Below are 20,143 nucleotides of genomic sequence, written 5' to 3' on the forward strand. Positions count from 1 at the left end.
CTTTCTGTAGTTTTTATGTAGAAGCCTCGCTCCACTGTCTGTTTCCTTGAATGACTTGCTGCTATCAGTTGTGTGTTTTGCCTTTAAGTGATATTTTAGACTGGAACTCCTACGCTGAGAAGACAATTCAACTTGGCAGTGTTTACAGATGACTTTGGTTCTGTCGACTCCGCCGTCTGGAAGAACTTTAAAATGAAAATGGCAGAGTAAAAGCTCCGTACCCTTCTCCATGTTTGGTGGATCCGCCAATTACTTTCTTTTCCGGTTCCGCAGCAGACAGCAACAGACTTTTCCAAAATAAAGCATGCGCCCCATGTACAGAGGCTACAGTCTTCGCTGCAGCTGGCCTCGGTTCGAGTCCCACATTGTACAGCCCTGTGCTGCGTGTCGTTCCCCCTCTCTCGGTCCCCTGCTTCCTGTCTCTCTGAACTTTCCTATCCATTAAAGGCAGAAAAGCCCTAAAAAAAATTTTTTTTACTTTTTTTTTTTTTTTTTTTAAATTGTAAAAAAAATAAATAAATAAATACATAAAACAAGCGTTAATGTGTGATAAAATATTTATTGACACCTTAACGCCTATATAGCTGTATATAAAAAAAAAAGTTTTGTGTGTGTTTTAGCCTTTAAGTAGATGGTAAATAATGCTGAGATTATTAATTTCACTTTTGCACAAAATATAAATAGAATTTTTTGTATGTTGCAAATTTGCGACAACAGGCATCCTGGTCAACTTGGAGTCAACGGTTACTCCGGCTACGGTTTGTAGCATATATGCAACAATAGGCGTTAAGGAGTTAAATAATGAATGCGTTAACGTGATAATAACGAGTTAACTTGCCCAGCCCTAATTAATATAGTGTTTAGTTTCCAAAAATCTTTGACACGCCAAAAGTAGTTTACTTACTTTGTTCTAGTGTCAAAGCAGCCACAGTTTCCTTCCCCTTGCTGCAGAAGATGATGATTCTGTCAAAAAGAATTGTAATACACTTTCCCCACCTTTCGAGGCAGCCATGTATTCCCATTACTTTTTCACAGACACGGCCTATTTCTCGCAGCTCTTCAACTCACCCGTTTTGCATGTACGTTCACGACTCCCAAATGCCCACAAAACAAGTGAAGCCAGTAAGTAAACGCCAAACTCCGCAAGCTGTTACATGAACTTTTATGATTTTCTTAAATTAGTTCTGAAAAGGTTACAAAAACAAAACCCATAGGGGAGAAACACAAAGACAAAAACTGCTTCCCCCGTTTTCCCGCCCCCCATTTTACATTTGAAATGTGTGACATCACAGCTGGAGGCCTTTGACCTCCGTCCCACTTGTCCTCCTACAGTCTCTATACAAGGCACCCAGACAGAACGGGGCCCTTCTTGCTCAGCGCGGGCCCTCATTTCATGAAATGAGTGTCTAACTACAGAGATATGAAGACAAGAGCTCACAGTACAAGCACACATTCTGAGGTCTCGAGCGCACGTGCACACACACACACACACACACACACACACACACACACACACACGCGCGCGCGCACACACACGCGCGCACACACACGCGCGCACACACGAAATGACAGACCATAGAACTGCACTGTACAAAACAATTGAACAAATTTTGCTGGTCAGAAACATTTATAATTATAATGCAACTGTAACTCTGGATCCTCACACACATACATGTGCACACGCGCACACACACACACACACACACACACACACACACACACACACACACACACACACACACACACACACACACACACACACACACACACACACACACACACACACACACACACACACACACAAACAGGCCAGCGGTCCTGTCCTTGTAAAATGAATATCAAAGTAGGGACCCTATAAAGTGCACCTCGGCTGCTGTGAGTTTAGCACACCCCAGCCACTGCATCCAGTCCTGATGATACCCTGGATTTGATGAGATCCTTTAAACCTGAAATGGTCTGATCTGGGCTGAGATTGTAGACTGAACCGAAATCCAGTTCAGATCATGTCAGACCAGCTTCTCTCGTCTCAGCTCCCACTTCTTTGATTGCGCCGTCCATGTGTCTCCTCAGCCTCTGAAATAACAAGGAGAGTTCAACTCAAGCCTGAACAACACATAGCCTGGGTGCCAGCCGAACTTAGCCCCGCCCATAAAAGTTTTGGTCGGGAAGTTCGGTCTGGCTCTGCTCAGTTGGGAAATCATTATGCCCGACCAAGAATTGGTCGGACCAATCAGATTGCCAGGGCGGGCTTTATACGATGATGGACAGATGATCAACAGGGACATTATCGACTACGTCACTAAAGAGCTGAACACGGCTGCCGCTGGAGAGCTAGGGCGTGTAGATACTGGCATCGAGTCTGTTCTACAGGATCTCCACATTGCATTCATTTTGAAAGACGAACAGAGGAACGCGATAAAGGCTTTTATCGATAGAAAAGATGTTTTTGCCGTCCTTCCTACAACAAGTGTGTGTCGCTTAATCTACGTCACATACTACGTTGCTCTGATTGGTTGTAGGTCTATCCACTTGAGCGAAGAGGCATTTTTTCTCCTGGTTCGGTTGAAACACGCCCATACCCAAATCTCTATTGAGCAGTATCAGACTCACATTCTGACTAGAATCGTGAGTATGACGTAGTCAGGCTAAACAACACAGGCTTCTCTGCTCACTTTGTTTGCTACATGTTTGCTACTGTTAAAATTGGCTTTGCTAAATGCTGTACTTTTCCACGATGGACACGATACATGACCTTAAGTGATCCAGGAATAGGGAGACAAAACAATTAGCCTGGGAAAGCAGGTGCAAGATTCACACACACATTATTTGGCTTATTCAGAGCATATGACGAAGCATGTTGAACCTACTCATGTCCAATCATACTCGGTCGAGTGTGAGTCCAACCTAGGCATATAAATACAAAATGTTACCGGAAATCGGGGCTCGGTCTGACGGATTTTTCCTGTGTCTGTCATACTGGGTCCAGCGCTGATATACTCCATTTGTTACCACCAATAAAGACTTTATTTAACTTGAGATTCCTCCGGCTTGTTCTTGAGCTTGCAATGAAAGAATCGAGCTAACAATTTGGTGCCGTGACCCGGATTGGCTGATTCAGACTGTCCGAGGCAGGACTGCTGGAGGTGATCGAGGGGGACCCTTTTTTCAGACAATTCGAGGCGCCCGAACATAAGGTGAGCAGAAAACCTCTTATATGTTTATATATGTGAAATTTCTGCACATTGGTCATGCTAAATTAAGTTGTCTGAATTAAGATGTCCTCTGATCATTAAAAATCAAAGTATAAATTTAACGTCTGTTAATTAAAATTGGCTCGGTCTGACGGATTTTTCCTGCGAGAGGTCTGTCATACTGGGTCCAGCGCTGATATACTCCATTTGTCACCACCAATTAAGACTTTATTTAACTTGAGATTCCTCCGGCTTGTTCTTGAGCTTCCAATGAAAGAATCGAGCTAACACTACTAATGCCCCTTTTCCACCGAACATTTTTGTACCAACACAGCTCTACACGGTACGACTCTACTGTGATTGGGAGCTTTTCCATCGCGGGTTGAAGGTGGGACCCGTTACGATTTTTAGCACCAGCTAGTACCTGCTTCAGAGATGGGTCTAGTCGGTACAAGCCGATACTAAAACGTCATGTGATCAGTGCTGTACACTGATTGGTCAGGTGAAATTACGTTATACACGCGACGAAGCTCGGGGAGCTTTAAATAATCACCCGCCATGTATGAAAACACACCTGCGAGAGCAACAGAGAATAAACAGAATTGCGAAGATGGAAGACCAGAGAAGGAAAGCCAACCCATGGACGATGAGCGAGGTGCAGACCTTTCTGTGTGTGGTGGCCGAGGACCGCACACAGAAGGAACTGGACGGAGCAACACGAAATGAGAAGGTGTTCCAGGAGATAGCCAAGCTGATGGCTAGCCATGGCTATCACCGGAATTCTCAGCAGTGCCGAGACAAACTGAAGAAGCTGAAGAGTGATTACCGGCAGGTAAAGGACCACAACAGCCGGAGTGGGTCAAACCGAAAGACGTGGAAGTGGTTCAACCAAATGGACGGCATTTACGGTCACCGCCCAGCGAACCGAGAGAGTGGCGTGGATACGGCGACGTCTTTGTTGGAGGCGATGGAAAATGGTAAGTGTTGTTCTTAACAAATGCATGTTTTATATCGTAACAAATGCATGTTCAGTCTTTAACTTGTGTAAAAAGTTACACAGGTGTCTCATGTAAGTTGTTCTGAGTGAGCTAGCAAACAACGCTGTTTTGGAAGGCTAGCACAGTGTCTCACCTATGCGGTTACGTGTATGCGTTTCGTATGTTCACACTTTTTATTTTTTTTCCACTCAAGACTCGGTTTGTGCAACCGATGAGTGTTCGGTTGCTGAGGTCAGCGAAGATCCTCCAATCCCGCAGGCTTCAGAACCGACACTGGCATCGCAATCTGCAGCTGAGGCAACAGCTGCTATCTGCATTCCACCGGCACCAACACAGACGCCTGTATCTGAGACAACTCCTGCCGTTTACTTTTGTACTGTCTTTTTTTAATAAAGAGATTGGTTTAACCAAACAATATGAACTGTCAACTGCATTACACATTACACTCCATCGTTGTGTTAACTTTTGACTAACCGCGGCGTGACACTTTGTAGTCACCTGAAACCGACGTCACGTTAGTAATGAACGGGCCGACTCCGCCCACTTCCAGGTCAAGGTTTGTGTGGAAAAGGAAATGGTACTGGTGCCATGTCGTGTGGTGTAGTGTCGCGCTATATCGAACCGAGTAAAGTAGGGCTAGCTCGGCGGTGGAAAAGGGGCATAAGCCCAGAAGGGACCCAAGGCTTTAGAAGTCTCAAAGCGTGCGTGTGTGAGTGAGTGAGTGAGTGAGTGAGTGAGTGAGTGAGTGAGTGAGTGAGTGAGTGAGTGAGTGAGTGAGTGAGTGCCTTCAAACTATGAAAACTGTGATAGAACAAGCCTCTGGGCCAATGCAACAATTCAGAGAAGTCTCTAAGTGAAAATCATTCTTTTTCTGCCTCTGCCTGAAACTCCCATCAGGGCCTCCCTCTCCGTGTTCATGTTTGACCGTCTCTTCATCGGCTCTCTCTCACCAGTGGCCCTTGGCAGCAGTGCTCCGCCTTTGCTGACAGATGCTGTAGATCTCCTGCAGCTGTTTTTTCTGGTCATCGCTGAGTGGAGCCGTCAAACACTGGTACCATGCTGCATCAGTATTCTGGATCCCTGTCACACACACACACACATATATATCACAGGGACAGGCTTCTTCAGGTTTTTTTTTCCCCTCAAGGTTTGCACTTAAAGAATGGCTCATCAGCGAGAGTAAATTCTGCCATCCCAACTTTTCAATCACCACCAGTTTGGTGACAAATATGCAGATATAAATATGACTTCAATTGGTCCTCCTGCCAAACTAATCTGTGTTTTATGTCTAAAGTACCACCAAAGCTGCTCATTGCAGTGCTGGTCAATCAAAACTGCAGGCCACATCAAGTGTAAATTATTTAGAAGTTTACCTCTTTAAGGTTCCAGTTATGTCTGTACAAGATGTATTAGACACATGTTGAGTCTAAATCTGTAGATTGGACTGTTGCCATTGGTTGATTTACTTCCGTTTCTTATATACAGTTTAAGTTAGAGGTTAACTTGATTACATTCCGCCTACTAACTTTAGAGCAAATGACTAGATTTTAGGTGCTACTGGAAAACCTCAGGGTTTTCTGAAAACTTGACAGAATTATAGAGAATTATATATAGAATTTTAGTAGTAATGTCCACTAAAACCTTTAGATATCTGAAAAAGTTAAGTGGAATAAAACCATATGAGAGTTTAAACTTCTTTGGCTTTTATGGTAACGAATCAGCTTCTCTTTGGCCTCATGTCGATCAGTTATTAGCAAGAAATCACTGCTCGAGCGTCTTGTAAATGATTACAATGATTACAAGCAGCTTCGCATCGGGCTTGAAAGGTAGATATTGTGTTGCATCTGCTCTTAAATGGTTGATAATGTCCAGTGAACTCGATCGGAAAAAAGGTGGAGTCCAAGTCAAGTCCTGGAAGTATCACAAGCACCACTGACAGAGCTCGGAGTCACCAATCACACAAAATATCGAACTAAATATCTATGTTTTGAAGAACTGAATAAAATTCTTTAACTCATTTTTGGTTTGTCAATGTGGAGCATTGTCAATGAGTCTGAAACAATAACAAGACACAGAAAACCTTCAAAAAGTTCTTAAACTTTCTGTATGGATGAGCGAAAAGTAAGTGTGCGGACGGCGCACACGCTTACCGAGGCTTTTGTGCCGTTTTGATACTGCACCAAATGTGAAACACTGCAATCTTTAAATCCTCTTTGTTTGAACATGTTGGGGGCTCACATAGGCTCCAGACTGTGAACATCACTCTGCCCTTTTCCACCGAGATGAAAACCGCACACGTCACACCTCTAAAATACTCTACTGCACATGTGCAAACCAATCAGTGGTCCCACACGTGTAAACTTTTATGTTTTTATGTAGGGCTGGGCAACGATTAAAATTTTTAATCTAATTAATCACGTGATTTCATTTGTATCAATTGTGTGTTTTGCCTTTAAGTGGTATTTTAGACTGGAACTACTACGCTGAGAAGACAATTCAACTTGGCTGTGTTTACAGATGACTTTGGTTCTGTCGACTCCGCCGTCTGGAAGAACTTTAAAATGAAAATGGCCGAGTAAAAGTTCCGTACCCTTCTCCATGTTTGGTGAATCCGCCGATTACTTTCTTTTCCGGTTCCGCAGCAGACAGCAACAGACTTTTACAAAATAAAAGCCTGTGAGCAATAGACTTTTACAAAATAAAATAAGTAATAAAACAGGGGTGTAGTGGCTTGGCGCCCCAAGTACAAGAGGCCATAGTCCTCGCTGCAGCTGGCCCCGGTTGAAGTCTCACATCGGACGGCCCTGTGCTGCATGTCGTTCCCCCTCTCTCTGCCCCCTGCTTCCTGTCTCTCTGAACTTTCCTATCCATTAAAAGCCCCCCTAATTTCTTTTTTCTTAATTTGCACATTTTTTTTTAAATAAATAAATAAATAAAACCTGCGTTAACGCGCAATAAAATATTTATTGGCGGTAAATAATTAACGAGTTAACTCGCCCAGCCCTATTTTTCTGTGATAAAACCATCATGGAATGAAAGAAGGGCTGGAGGTGACAGAAGGAGGGTCGCTGAAGTTAAGTGCTTCTTCTTTTGTAACAAAAAAAACAACAAAAAAAACTCAAATCATGACTCACTGAGGAGAGCGGAGGTGAAGAACTGATACTCGTCCTCTCCATTGTCATAGTCCAGAGGCGTGTTGTACTCTTCCAGGGGCGTTCCCTCAAAGCCATCTTCGTCCCAGTAGTCGTCCTCATCATCATCTTCATCCTCCCCTCCCTGGCCCGACGTCATGCCGGACTGCTGATGTATGGCGTTGCAACTCTCACTCATCTCATCTTCGTCGCTGGGAATCTCCTCTGAATAAAAAATAAAACGCATCCTTCAGAGTAGCACTTCATCACAGGGTGAGATTTTAAAATCAACATGAGCCGTAACAGGGAGCAGGTGAAGACAGGCGAGCACAGCGGGGATGCGTTCATGCCCTTTTTGTCTCAGTAATGACTCCAACTGCAGCGTTTGGAATCAACTGGAGACAGCAGAGCCCTGACTAATACACGAGCGTACACAATTAAAATAGTCAAGGTGAGAAGAGAACAGAAGCTGCAGAACGTTTAGTCAACAGTTGACAGAAATGTCCTGATCTTTGAAATTGTCTTCCGCTGGAATACAACAAGACTGAACAACATGTGAAAATGTGACCTTTTCCATTTATTCTGGAGCATTTCATGCAATGAAATGAGTACAGTCTAAATATCAGGCCTCAGGAGAAAGCCTGAGAAAGCCTTTGTAACTATTCCACGGGCAGAAGACAAGATTTAGGGATCTAATGCCCATGGTCGACTGTGGGAAAATAGAGCAGGCGGGGGTGAAAAAGTCAAATCTTGAAGCTAAATTTAGCTCAGTGTTGAATCACGGTTTGAACAGTGGAAGATCTGTCCGGCGAAAACAAGAGAATCTCCCTCAGGCCTTCTGCTTTAGCCTTTTTCCAGTGTTGCGGAGCTTTTCTCACCGTTCTGGTCTTCTTCCTGAGCCCCTGCACCGGCCAGAAGGCCCGGTTTGTTGATGAGACGGGAGGTATAGAGGTGTTTAAGACCCAGGAAAAGGAGCAGGACGGAGGGGACGATCTGGCCGGCGACTCTTTCGAGCGCCGCGGGCCGGTTGGGCAGCTCCATCAGCACACTAAGCCCGATGATGCACATCTTACGGTCATGGAGTCTGGGCAGTTTATCAGAGGAGGAAAGGCGGGACACACACTGAGAATGGCCATCACTTTACATTTACGGAAAAGCGTGCTGGCTACAAGGGGTTACAAAGAGAAAGTGCAAACAAACGTTAAAAATACATAACTTTACTGTACATCCACCTGCTTCACCAGGTAGCCAAAACAAACCAGAATGCACAAACTGACAACACAACTGTGTTCCCTTGCATCAGCTTCATAACGTACAGCACATTTATTTGACACTCTTTGCAAGTTATGAGCAATAATATCTCTGAGCTTTGTCTGCCATCCAAAAGTAACATTGGGCCTCATGCAAGAACATTTTCGTATTTTTATTCTAAATTTCTCTTACTTTTTTCGTACGAAGGTCTCGTACGAACACGCCACGTCAGATTCAACAAAAGCTCTTAACTTGGGAAAAAGTGTGTAAACCACCAGCATAAATGATGAATGCCACCCGTGCGTATTTAAGTGCACGAGGATAGTAAATTTGCATACTCCACGCCCAAAATTATACCAAATTAGGAGCTGTGCTTCCTCTCTCCTGTGCCAGGAAGTGTTGAGTGTTGAGTCATGAAAACGGCATCAAGGTGCAAAAAGAACAACTTTACGAGCTCTTAGATTGAAGTTCTGCTTTTAGAGATCCAAAAAGGAAAATCTGTCATTTTTAGCAGAGTCAGCAGTGGAATTACGGGACCTGCTAAAGCGAATAAATGGGAAGCAGTTAGGAGTGCTGTTAATACCATGTCACCGAAATAAAAAAGAAATGGTTTGAGCGTTTGAGCTTTTTTTAAAAAGACGCTATGGCCAGGCGCTCAATGACTGCAACTAAAGCCGTGCAATCAGTTGTTGCCTCATCATGATGGCTCTTTGATGGGGTGGTCCATGAGGGGGGGTCTTCTGGCACCACACCTTCTGGTCTGCCTGGGCTGGTTCAGGTGGAGACCCTCGTTCATGGCAATATTGCGCAAATCTGGCATGCCTTCTCTGGGCTATAGAACAGTTTGCCCCCCGCTGTATGGAGACATCCCCACCTGGCCTTCAGCTCAGTGCGCTCCACGACACCATTTGATGTGTATATGTGTCTCGTGCTCCAATTATGATTGGCAGTCCAGCCACGGCATGAAAGTCCCTCTTAATTTGTACTTGTTGGACAACAGTGTATGGGAATTTGATGTACCATGGGTGATAAACTGATGAGAGTTTTGATGACCAAGGGGAGCGCACGACTCACAGAGGACTGGGACACCCCCGATCTGTCTCCAGTCTCCCTCTGAAAGGCTCCAGTGGCCAACAATCCAAGGGTGGTGAGGACCTGGACGTGTGGTGGAATTGGGTTTGATCGGCGTGTTTCTCTCTGTAGTCGTGGCTCTAGCAAGCTGCATATTTGCAGCAGCACAGTCCTCGGGAATCTAAATCGCGATGTCAGCCATTCGTCTGTCTAAAACACGGTCTCTTCCAAGAGCCTGACGCGCTAAGGCATCCAAAAGTAGCGAGACAGCCGCTGGTTACACTTCCCATTGACCTTGTTTTATACCGATTCAAATTAACCTTCAATTAGTGCATAATTTAAGTCAAACAGAACAATGTCAGCATCATTATGGGGTAAAATGTATATATTTATTTATGTTTGCTTCAAAATAATTAAATATACAATCCATTAGTCAAGCAAACTTGATTAGAATAACAGCGGACTACTTTAGGAAACTCCTACGACAGGTCTGGATCACTCGTGAATTCTGTTCCTACCTGAAAGAAAACGTAAAATACGAAAAGATTGGTGAATGCACAAATTCTCTTAAATCACTCGTACGCACAATTTAAGAACAAATCTGTGCGTACGAACGGTTCTTGCATGAAGCCCATTGTTCTGCTTCTTCCAAGTGGAAAACACAGCCAGGTTCCCTACCTCATGAAACAGAAACACGCCTTTGTGTTGTGCATATCCCCATTCCCATTTACAGTCACATCAGAAACTCAGTGAGTCACTCACCCCAGGAAGAACTCTGTGTCATTCATCCACTGGTTGATGAAGTGAGCTGTGATGGGCTGCGGGTTGTGTGGGAAATGCACATTGTCCATGGTGTGGATGAGCAGGGCTGGATTGTAGTACAGAGCAGCAATGGCCACCTGCAGACACATGGTTCTCAGCTCACTGGACTTCACGCCCCGCATCAAACGCTCCAGCACTGCCTCCACAAACAGAGGGATACACTGTAAGTAGGAAACACACATAGCACTGCATGTTAGCGATCAGTCATGGCTTTGGCGATAGGAGAGAGGACTGTGTGCGGGGCGCAAGAGAGAGGAGTGAAGCCAGAGTCCCCATTCCAAATGCCCCACTGGCAGGACCACTCGGTCACCTGGGGTAAAGCAGTGCAAATTAAGTGCTGATGACACATTTACATTCCACGAGAAGATCCTTCCCTCATCAATATCTATATAACATTGCCATCTAGTGGTTACAGCCTGTAAAATATTTAGTAAAAATGAATAATCATTTTGTTGGAAGTACCAAACATTATCGTCCTGTAAGCATGGGTTACAACACTAAGAGTGGGGGAAATTTTAGGTCCTCTTTTTGTTAATGTGCTTTCTTTCTGTATTCCTTTGGATTCCTCATTACAAATCATTGTGGAACGAACCCGACCACCTCAGAAGATTCGCACTGGGGTTCGCCGAACTAACGAGCGACCCCTTCAACTTTTGAAACGGTCTTCGCGAGAACCCATTTTGGTTAGTTGCGACGCACCACCTGGGACACAAGTTGACATTGCAGGCATCGCATGACGGGAGAGACGACTGCCTCCTGTGACACACTACCCCAGATCCGTGTTTCGAGGGAGGCCAGGCAGCGGAACTCCGCTATCGGCGACCCCCTTTCTGCACCAAAGCAGGGCATGTGACTGAGGCCTCATAAGTAAGATCTCTCTATTGGTGCCTACTTTCCTCTCTGGTTTGCTCAAAGTCACGGTGGTGTCCTAAATGTAAATGTACTTTATTTATACAGCCCTTTACAGACAATCCTTACGGTGTACCAAAGTGCTTTACAGCAGGTAATAAATAAAGAGAAGAATAGTAAAAACAAATAAAAACAATAAAAGAACAGTGAAAGCGATAAAATACAACAAAATCAAATAAGATAAAAGTGTCGTCATACTACTGGGTATTGAAAGCAATCCTAAATAAGTAGGTTTTTAGCTTAGATTTGAAGAGGCCCAGGTCAGAAGTAAGATGCAGCTCAATGGGGAGCTTATTCCAGAGCCTGGGGGGCAGCTTTGGGAAAAGGCTCGGTCACCCCAGTGTTTGTATTCTGACCTGGGCACTTCCAGCAAAAAATTGATTGGTTGACCTCAGAGCTCTACCAGGATTGTGGACTGTTAAGAGCTCAGATAAATATGATTTATTCGATAAAGCTTTAAAAAGAAACATTAAAAGTTTAAAATCAATTCAATAAAGGACAGGAAGCCAATGGAGGGAGTTAAGAGCAGGAGGGAGTTAAGAACAGGAGTGATGTGCACACGTCTGTTAGTGTTGGTTAAAAGATGGGCAGCAGCGTTTTGCACAAGATGAAGGCGACTGAGAGAAGACTGGGAGACGCCAACATAAAGTGTATTGCAATAGTCTAACCTTGAACTTATTGGGGCATGGGTGGCTTTCTGAAGGTCATGACGACTTAAAAACATTTTAACTTTGGCCAGGAGACGTAACTGGAAAAAACTAGTCCTAAGACTGCAGCAGTTGACTACATCACCGTGAATATTCGGGACCACCGTTTTTTTCTGCACCGTCTCAGTTATTAGTCCACCCAAGTTATGATCAGTTATTTGAGTTTTCTATTCTCCGACCTCTTGACCCACGGTTAGTGATGGCAAAATGAGGCTTTGTGAACCAATGAGGCTTTTCAGCCAAAAGGTTCATTACCCGAAGCCTCATTGAAACGGTCTCTCTAGTGACACCTGCTGTGCAAAAGGAATATATGACAAACTAAATTAACTCTGAGTTAGAGCATCCTGCAATAAAAAATAAACAATTGTTGTCACTGTGTCTCAATGAAAATAAATGTGTGAAAACTGCATATATGGAAGTATTATTGAGTGCTATGGTGTTGATCACTCAAATGAAATATATCAATGATGCACACTGACTACAGTGCTAATGGAACTGGGAGTATGAAAGTGCTTATGGGACCGGGAGTCAGGAATAAACTGCAACCGAGCAGTATGGGCAACAAGACAAATATAAGTTATTGGTTTTTATTTTAAAAAATGTGTGTCAATAACGTCGCGGTTTAATATGCCCAGAAGAAAAAAGAGCGACAACAACTACCGATAACTAGGTTCTTCTCTCGAAAAAACACACCTGCACCGCGGGCTTTAGAAGAAAAAAACGCTACAGAGCGGAGTCAGGATGCAGCGGCTCAGTCAGAAGAGCAGTGAAATACACGTGAGTCACTATTTGTCCTACTGTAGCCTACTTTGTATTTTTTTTTTCATAATCATTTTTCATTTTCTCCCGTTCTAATCCAATGACTCGGGTCGCGATGGGGCGATGCTGATCTCCGCAATTTGAAGCCTTCAGTTCGTACTGATGATTAAAATTATTATTTTACAGTAGGCCTACAGTAGTTATTTGTAAAAAAAAAAAATAAAGGTTACTACTTCACGGATTTTGCCTATCACAGGTTCTTTTTGGAACGTAACCCCCGCGAAAAACGAGGGTTCATATCCTATATAACTATTCTAACACTATTCTAACCTAATTACGATATATTCTAATGCAGTATAATAATAATAATAGATGATATGACTGATATAATAACTGAACTTAACCACTAACTCTGATACAACCAACGCACACTCTACTTCTCACCAATACCAAACGCCAACTCAAAACCCTCGAAGTGCCGCAAGGTTCAAACCCTTTTTATGCGACAGTGACGCTCAAAATGAGTCAGTGACCTGTACACTGAATCCGAGGCCTCGTTTGTCATCAGTCACGTGATTTTTATGGAAACGATACAAGCCTCGAACCAACGCTTCATCTGGCTCGCCCCTTTTTGCTCGACACATGCTCCGAGGCCTCGCTTCAAACGCCACATCACTACCCACGGTGTCTTACTTCACACACATTCTCGCTTATCTAAGTGCTGGTAAATACACCTCAAGTCTCTGATCAATGACGATTCCTGATTCGTGAGCCACAGGCTCCTGCCCCCATGCAACCCTAGACTGGATTAACTTTAAATGACAGAAAAGTACAATAGCATGACGTGTACCCCCTTTGAAATGAACCCACATGAAGACGTTAGATGCTCAGGTTTTCCAGACTGTAGGAGTTTAGAAATGCATGTCAGCTTTATGATAAGTGGACTACCCAAAAAACAAAGAGAAGCCGCTTCTGACCTGGTCGATACCTCTGCCTCTGCACTGCAGGATGATCACTTCCAAGAGTTTAGCAGCGTGACACTCTGCGTCCTCACCTGCGTCTACAGTCAGCACCTGCAACGGGTGACAGTCAAGAAGCCGTTTAACCATCATGACACAGAAGCTTGCTGGGAAAAGGTTTTTTTCCAACTGAACACAGCCTGACCTTTTTGCACATGCTGTAGATGACCTCCAGGTGCTTCGGGTTGGACAGAAGCATGTCTGTATCCACAGTAACGTAGTTGTGCAAAAGAGGCATCATGTCTGCAACACAAGCACAACCATTCGTCAGCCTCACCTGCATCGTTTCAAAACACCAACTTCAGCATTTGTGGAGAAAAAACGAATGCGGTCTATGATTCAGTCAGGATAAAAAGGTTGCCATTAACCAATTACTTGGTATCCTGTAAACATAGTAGAGGCAGTCCTCTACTGTTGGAATGCTGAGAAGGCATTTGAGTAGAAAACTCTAAATTATTTGATCTACCGTGTGATGATGTCATTTTAGAGCCTGCGCCAGGGTTATCAGAGGCATCTTTAATTTGCGGTGTTGAATACAATGCGAATACATACACAACTCTTAAAGGGATAGTTCGCCTCTTTAGACATGAAGCTGTATGACATCCCATATTAGCAATATCATTTATGAACATTGACTTACCCCCCGCTGCGTCCTGTGAGCTGAGTTCCAGCTGAGTTTTGGTGTTGACGAAGGTATTCCGGCTAGTTGGCTGGGGTTGCAAAAATAAAGCGTTTTGCTTCTCAAAACAATATGTGTTCAAAAGAGTAATACATTTGCATCACAAAATCGATCATCCAGAAAAAGTCAGACCTCACAATCGCTTGGCGCTATTTTCTCTTTCCCTTCGTATCACTGCGGGCTGTGTAAACCGTGCAGACCGAAGTGCAGACCGAGCAGTAAACACCGTAACAGGTGCGGCTATCGCTAGGTGGCTGAACGCATTGATATGAAGGGAAAGAAAATAGCGCCAAGCGATTGTGAGGTCTGACGTTTTCTGGATGAACGATTTTGTGATGCAAATGTATTACTCTTTTGAACGCATACACTGGAAAAAATCTAAATCTTACCAAGTATATTTTTCTCATTGAGTATCTCATTACACTTGATATAAAGACACAACTGCCTAACAAGTATCATTTCAGCCAGATATAGGGACTTGTTTTAATACAATACATCTTGGATATCTTGTTAAGTGAAAAAGTCTTGAAAACAAATGGTTTTAAGTCATATTTCACATGAAACAAGCCTTTTTTTTCATTTGAAGAGGTTTTTAAATTTTTTTATCTCAAAAGTCCTAAATATCACATCTTATTTCAAGAAATCTTGACAAGCCGATTTTCACTAGTTCCATTGGCAGATTTTTTTGCTTATTTCAAGAAAAAACGTCTTTTATTTGTTGTTTTATTTACTTATTTTTGGAGGGGCATTTTTTCCAGTGTATTGTTTTGAGAAGCAAAACGCTTTATTTTTGTGGCCCCAGCCAACTAGCCGGACTACCTTCATCAACACCAAAACTCAGCTGGAACTCAGCTCACAGGACGCAGCAGGGGGTAAGTCAATGTTCATGAATGATATTGCTAATATGGGATGCCATACAGCTTCATGTCAAAAGAGGCAAACTATCCTTTTAAAGGAGAAGTGGGATCTGTACAAAAATCCAACAAATCTCCTTCTCCTTCAAGATATCGGGTCCTCCATTTTCCTCTTGCTAAAATCAGCTGTGATGTTGGACTCTGCAACTATATGTTTATTTAGCCAATTTGAACATCTTTGGATAATAATTTGATGGCATTCAGCTGCCATCAAGCCACAGCAGAAGACAGATGCGCAATGAAAGGGAAACGGAAAGCACCGGTCAACCTTCAAACTGGGGAAAAACATGAAGGAAATATCAATATATGACATTTTTGCTTGTTTAGTTCAACTGTTTGTGTCAAAAACAAATGGTTTTTAGAAATAATTGCCATTAAGCAGTTGTGTAATAACTGTGACAGGCCTACTGATGATAATGCCTGTCCGACTGGATTGTTTTTCAGGTTTGGAAAATCTAATTAAAATGAAGAATACTCTCTTCAACAAGCCGGCGCTCTTCAACACTCCCTGGGGAGGATTTTAAGTATTTAACGGTTACAACCCGAGACGAAAAACCTGATCCCATTTATCTACCACTCTGCTGCTGAAGTAAACAACAGCTTGGGTAGATAGATAGATGACTCCCCTTCCAGTGCCGTAACCAGCATTGAGGACGCACAGGTCATGACCTCAGTATTTTCACCGGTGTTTTTTTTTTAAATTTATTTATTTTTTTTATTCAGAGAAATGTCAAATTAATATAAGATGAAAATTGTTCTGACTTTGATTGGTGGAAAGATCAGCATGCATTCTCATTTGTTTTTCTGAAAATAAAGTCCACATAATCCCTTTATTATCACGTTATATTTTAAAACCGAGTGGAAAAACGCCACCCGACTTTTTTTTTTTTTTTTTTTTAACGCCACCTGCCATTGGAAACATGTTTATCATATTACACAGCTTCGACGCGAAAGTCGGCTATGGAAGCAAGATGAAGAAATCTACAAACTAAACTCAGCTTTGGAAGGCCAACTGGCCAGGGGAAAAGAGAGAGAGAAGGAGGTGAGTTCATTTCGCCAATCGCCAGTGAGAATGAGTGACAGTTCATAATGTTCATATGCGTTAAAGCGCGGCTAGGAATAGGAGGATGCTAGATCATTGTCCTCAGCATTTCAAGCAACAGTCACAAAGCCCCTTGGTTAGGATTTCGTTTTCCAGTCGGCACAAACACACTGCACACAAATCTCTGTCTCAATTCGATTTTCCAAAAAAAAAGTAGCGACTTGTAATGAAATTATTGGGAATCGTGACACGGCTTGGGCTGTTAAGCTAACCTTTTTTTTTTTTTTTTTTTTAATCAGGGCTTGACAGCTTTTGTGGCTAATGGTCATTCAGCCTCACTAGCTACAGTGTTGTTCAGTGCTATATGGCTTCCTACATGTAGATAAAGCAGACTAATAGAAACTGGGTCAGAAACTTATATTTTTCTTTTATTTAAAACAATTGATGATACACACGGGGCAAAATAACAGAATGAAATACCCCGTGTACTCTCTCATATGACACAATCTTGAGGTTAGTTGTGCTGCTCATGGTGCATTATGAAGCCAAGTTTTACCAGCATTTAGCCAGTTGTCAGGCCCAGCATGATACCTCTGTCTTCTCTGTGTTGAGTGAATGGATTGAATTGAGACTATACATCTAAAATACAGCCAACATCTTGTGGTCTGTTTGGCACATTCTACGATGTTAATTTAGTGGGTGGCTTCAACCAGTTACTTAGGTAAAATGATTGCATTTTTCCTAATGAACCATTTGGATTTTATTGCAAATGGTGTCTAAAATTTTGCACATCGGTTAGACCAATAACCCAACTCATTCATTTGACCTTTTAGTGGGTCATGCACATGCATGGTGATGATGGTGACAATAGTAATAATAATAATAATGTAATATTAATAATAACAATAATATTAATGGTGATGATGACATTTTAAAACAGATGACACAGGAGAGGATGAGAATGAGGGAGTTGAAGAGAGAGAGTCAGTAGAGGAAGAAAGGGGAAGAACTGAGTCTCACTCACTCACTCACTCAAATACTCTACTTTTGTGATCACATTGTTATAATAAACTTGTTCACCTACATATTCACCTCCTTGATGGGCTTGTGATTTACCTCTGTTTATTCACATTTACAAACTGTATTTTAAAAAGTCACCATATTAGGATGTTTTTTTTGTCAAATAAGATTTATCGCAATATTTGACCTCGGTATTTGAAAAATCCTGGTTACGGCCCTGTCCCCTTCCCCACACAGGTGGCACAATCAAACTGAAGATTCCCTCATAAATATTTAGAACCATTCAGTCAACTCTTCCCATAGACGTACCAGGCTTGTTCTCCCAACACTAAACACTGGAGAAAAGAATATGAAAGCAGAACTACCCTTTAAACTGCTCTATAAAAGATAAGAATGAGGAAACAAAAGAGGTCAACAACACAATCTATTCATCAATCTATTGATTTTCCAACTGATATAAAGGCAATTTCATATACACAACATGTATTCATGTGCGAAAGCTTTTTTCCCCCCATTATGTTACTTTCAGCTTATTATTGATACTGATGGCTAAGATCATCAACGAGTTGCTGGTAGGGGTGGGTGATACCTCCCGTTTTTAGAAAAGTGATAATCTACGTTTAGTATCAAAAACAATTTGTGAAGACAAACACACACACACACACATACACACACAGAATTGATGAAGATGCAAGCGGAGTTGCTGTGTACTGTTGGAAAGTTGGAGTGGCAGTTTACCTGTAAAGTAGTCAAAGCAGTCGTGCTGGAAGACCTCGTAGAGGACACCCAGCAGCTGCCACATCTGGGGGGAGATGGTCTGACAGGTGAGGCCAAATGCCAGTGACAGAATCTCCTCGTAGAATTCTGGATTGGCCATCAAAAACACACACAAACACACTTCCATCAATAGAGTTTTTCTTCTTTCCTGATGGTACAGTCATATTCCAACACGACAATGACACTTAAAGCTAAAAACTAGGGCTGGGCAACAATTAAAAATTTTAATCTAATGAATCACATGATTTCCCTGATTAATCACGATTAATCGCATTTGTACGTAAAATCCAAAAATGAATTCAAAAGTAGTGTATAGCTTTTAGCATTTAGTTTTATTTTAAATGTGCTGCCATATGCATGAAAGTGCCATAACATTTGTTGTGCAAACACACTTTTAACATCAGCATCTTTCTGTAGTTTTTATGTAGAAGCCTCGCTCCACTGTCTGTTTCCTTGAATGACTTGCTGCCATCAGTTGTGTGTTTTGCCTTTAAGTGATATTTTAGACTGGAACTACTACGCTGAGAAGACAATTCAACTTTGCTGTAAATGCAGTAGTTTTATTTAAAATTTATTTTGAAATACGTGATTTTATGTTGAAACAAGTAAAACAGGAAGTAGCGCCTGTTAGCTCCGTGAGCTTCATACAGAGACCGAGGAGCACCTGTAACGATGATGTTGCCTGCTAGTTTATTTTTATTTTATTTCTCCATGCTTCGTGGTGTTTGCTGTAACTGTGTGAATGTGATGCATAGGAGAAGTGGAAGTTAAAGAATCCTAGTTTTGACCGTGAAGATTGCCTCTGGGGAATGACTCTGCCGTTGGTTGAGAAGCGGCTAAAGTGGGCAGTATTACTTTGATTATTTATTGGTACCAGCGACAATGCTAAGAATGCTATTTCTTTAATGATTACAACAACTAATGTTGTCTTTTACTTTGTTTACTTGAACATTTAGTTCTACGGCGTTGATGTGGCGTTAATAAACATCTGTGAAAAGAACCTGAGTCTCGCATCCAATCAATGGGCGGCATATTGGCAGAGTTTACAGATGACTTTGGTCCTGTCGACTCGGCCGTCTGGAAGAACTTTAAAATGAAAATGGCCGAGTAAAAGTTCCGTACCCTTCTCCATGTTTGGTGGATCCGCCGATTACTTTCTTTTCCGGTTCCACAGCAGACAGCAACAGACTTTTACAAAATAAAAGCCTGTGAGCAACAGACCTTTACAATAATAAAATAAAAAATAAAACCTGCGTTAATGCGCGATAAAAATATTTATCGGCGTTAAATAATGAACAAGTTAACGCAATAATAACGAGTTAACTTGCCCAGCCCTACTTAAAACTAAAGGTGGTCTCGCTAATTATTCGACTGTGTGACTTTTCGTGGCCCGGTACTGCCAGCCAGCAAACTGGTGCTGTGGGAACCATCACGTGGGTGCCGGTTAAGAGGACGTCCCACACTAACATATGTGGACATACTCAAGAAGGACGCAGGAGTCCAGAGTACCAGCGAACTGAAAAGATGTATGGAGAATCGGGAAGACTGGAAGCAACGATGGAAGGCTCGTCTGAGGACGACCTAGAGAGAGGTGTGCACTTACTGATTCCGTGCTCTAACTTAGTTTTTCAGACAAAGGGACAGCCGAACAATTCCTGTCCAACCAGTGGAATGTGAATGGTGTGTATGAGCTTTAAAACACGGTACGTTCCCAGCAAACACACACCTGCCATACCTATGATGGGCTTCTGCAAGACCAGGCCGATCACCTGCAAACAGATCCCCTCCAGCTGCTGAGTGATCTAAGACATAAGAAGCAAAGTTCAGAGACAGCAAATATAAAAAAAAACAAA

At 42.6% G+C, this 20,143-nt stretch overlaps 1 protein-coding gene across 2 annotated transcripts in view; it reads right to left on the minus strand.

The window, feature by feature from the left end:
• Positions 1-1,145: 1,145 nt before the first annotated feature.
• ipo8 (importin 8) overlaps positions 1,146-20,143 on the minus strand; it is a 37,246-nt gene continuing 18,248 nt past the window's right edge. The window contains exons 17-25 of one of the 2 annotated variants that reach the window (XM_075472047.1): positions 20,026-20,092; positions 18,252-18,377; positions 14,004-14,101; positions 13,817-13,912; positions 10,405-10,625; positions 8,199-8,404; positions 7,324-7,545; positions 5,140-5,269; positions 1,146-2,073 (exon numbers count right to left, since the gene is read on the minus strand). In XM_075472047.1, coding sequence (XP_075328162.1) covers position 2,073; positions 5,140-5,269; positions 7,324-7,545; positions 8,199-8,404; positions 10,405-10,625; positions 13,817-13,912; positions 14,004-14,101; positions 18,252-18,377; positions 20,026-20,092 — 1,167 coding nt within the window. In that variant the 3' untranslated portion in view covers positions 1,146-2,072. Of the gene's footprint in view, positions 2,074-5,139; positions 5,270-7,323; positions 7,546-8,198; positions 8,405-10,404; positions 10,626-13,816; positions 13,913-14,003; positions 14,102-18,251; positions 18,378-20,016; positions 20,093-20,143 lie in introns of both variants that reach the window. The other variant, XM_075472046.1, reaches the window with a different exon arrangement.

The sequence above is a fragment of the Odontesthes bonariensis genome, chromosome 8 (assembly GCF_027942865.1).
Source record: "Odontesthes bonariensis isolate fOdoBon6 chromosome 8, fOdoBon6.hap1, whole genome shotgun sequence".
Lineage (NCBI taxonomy): Eukaryota > Metazoa > Chordata > Actinopteri > Atheriniformes > Atherinopsidae > Odontesthes > Odontesthes bonariensis.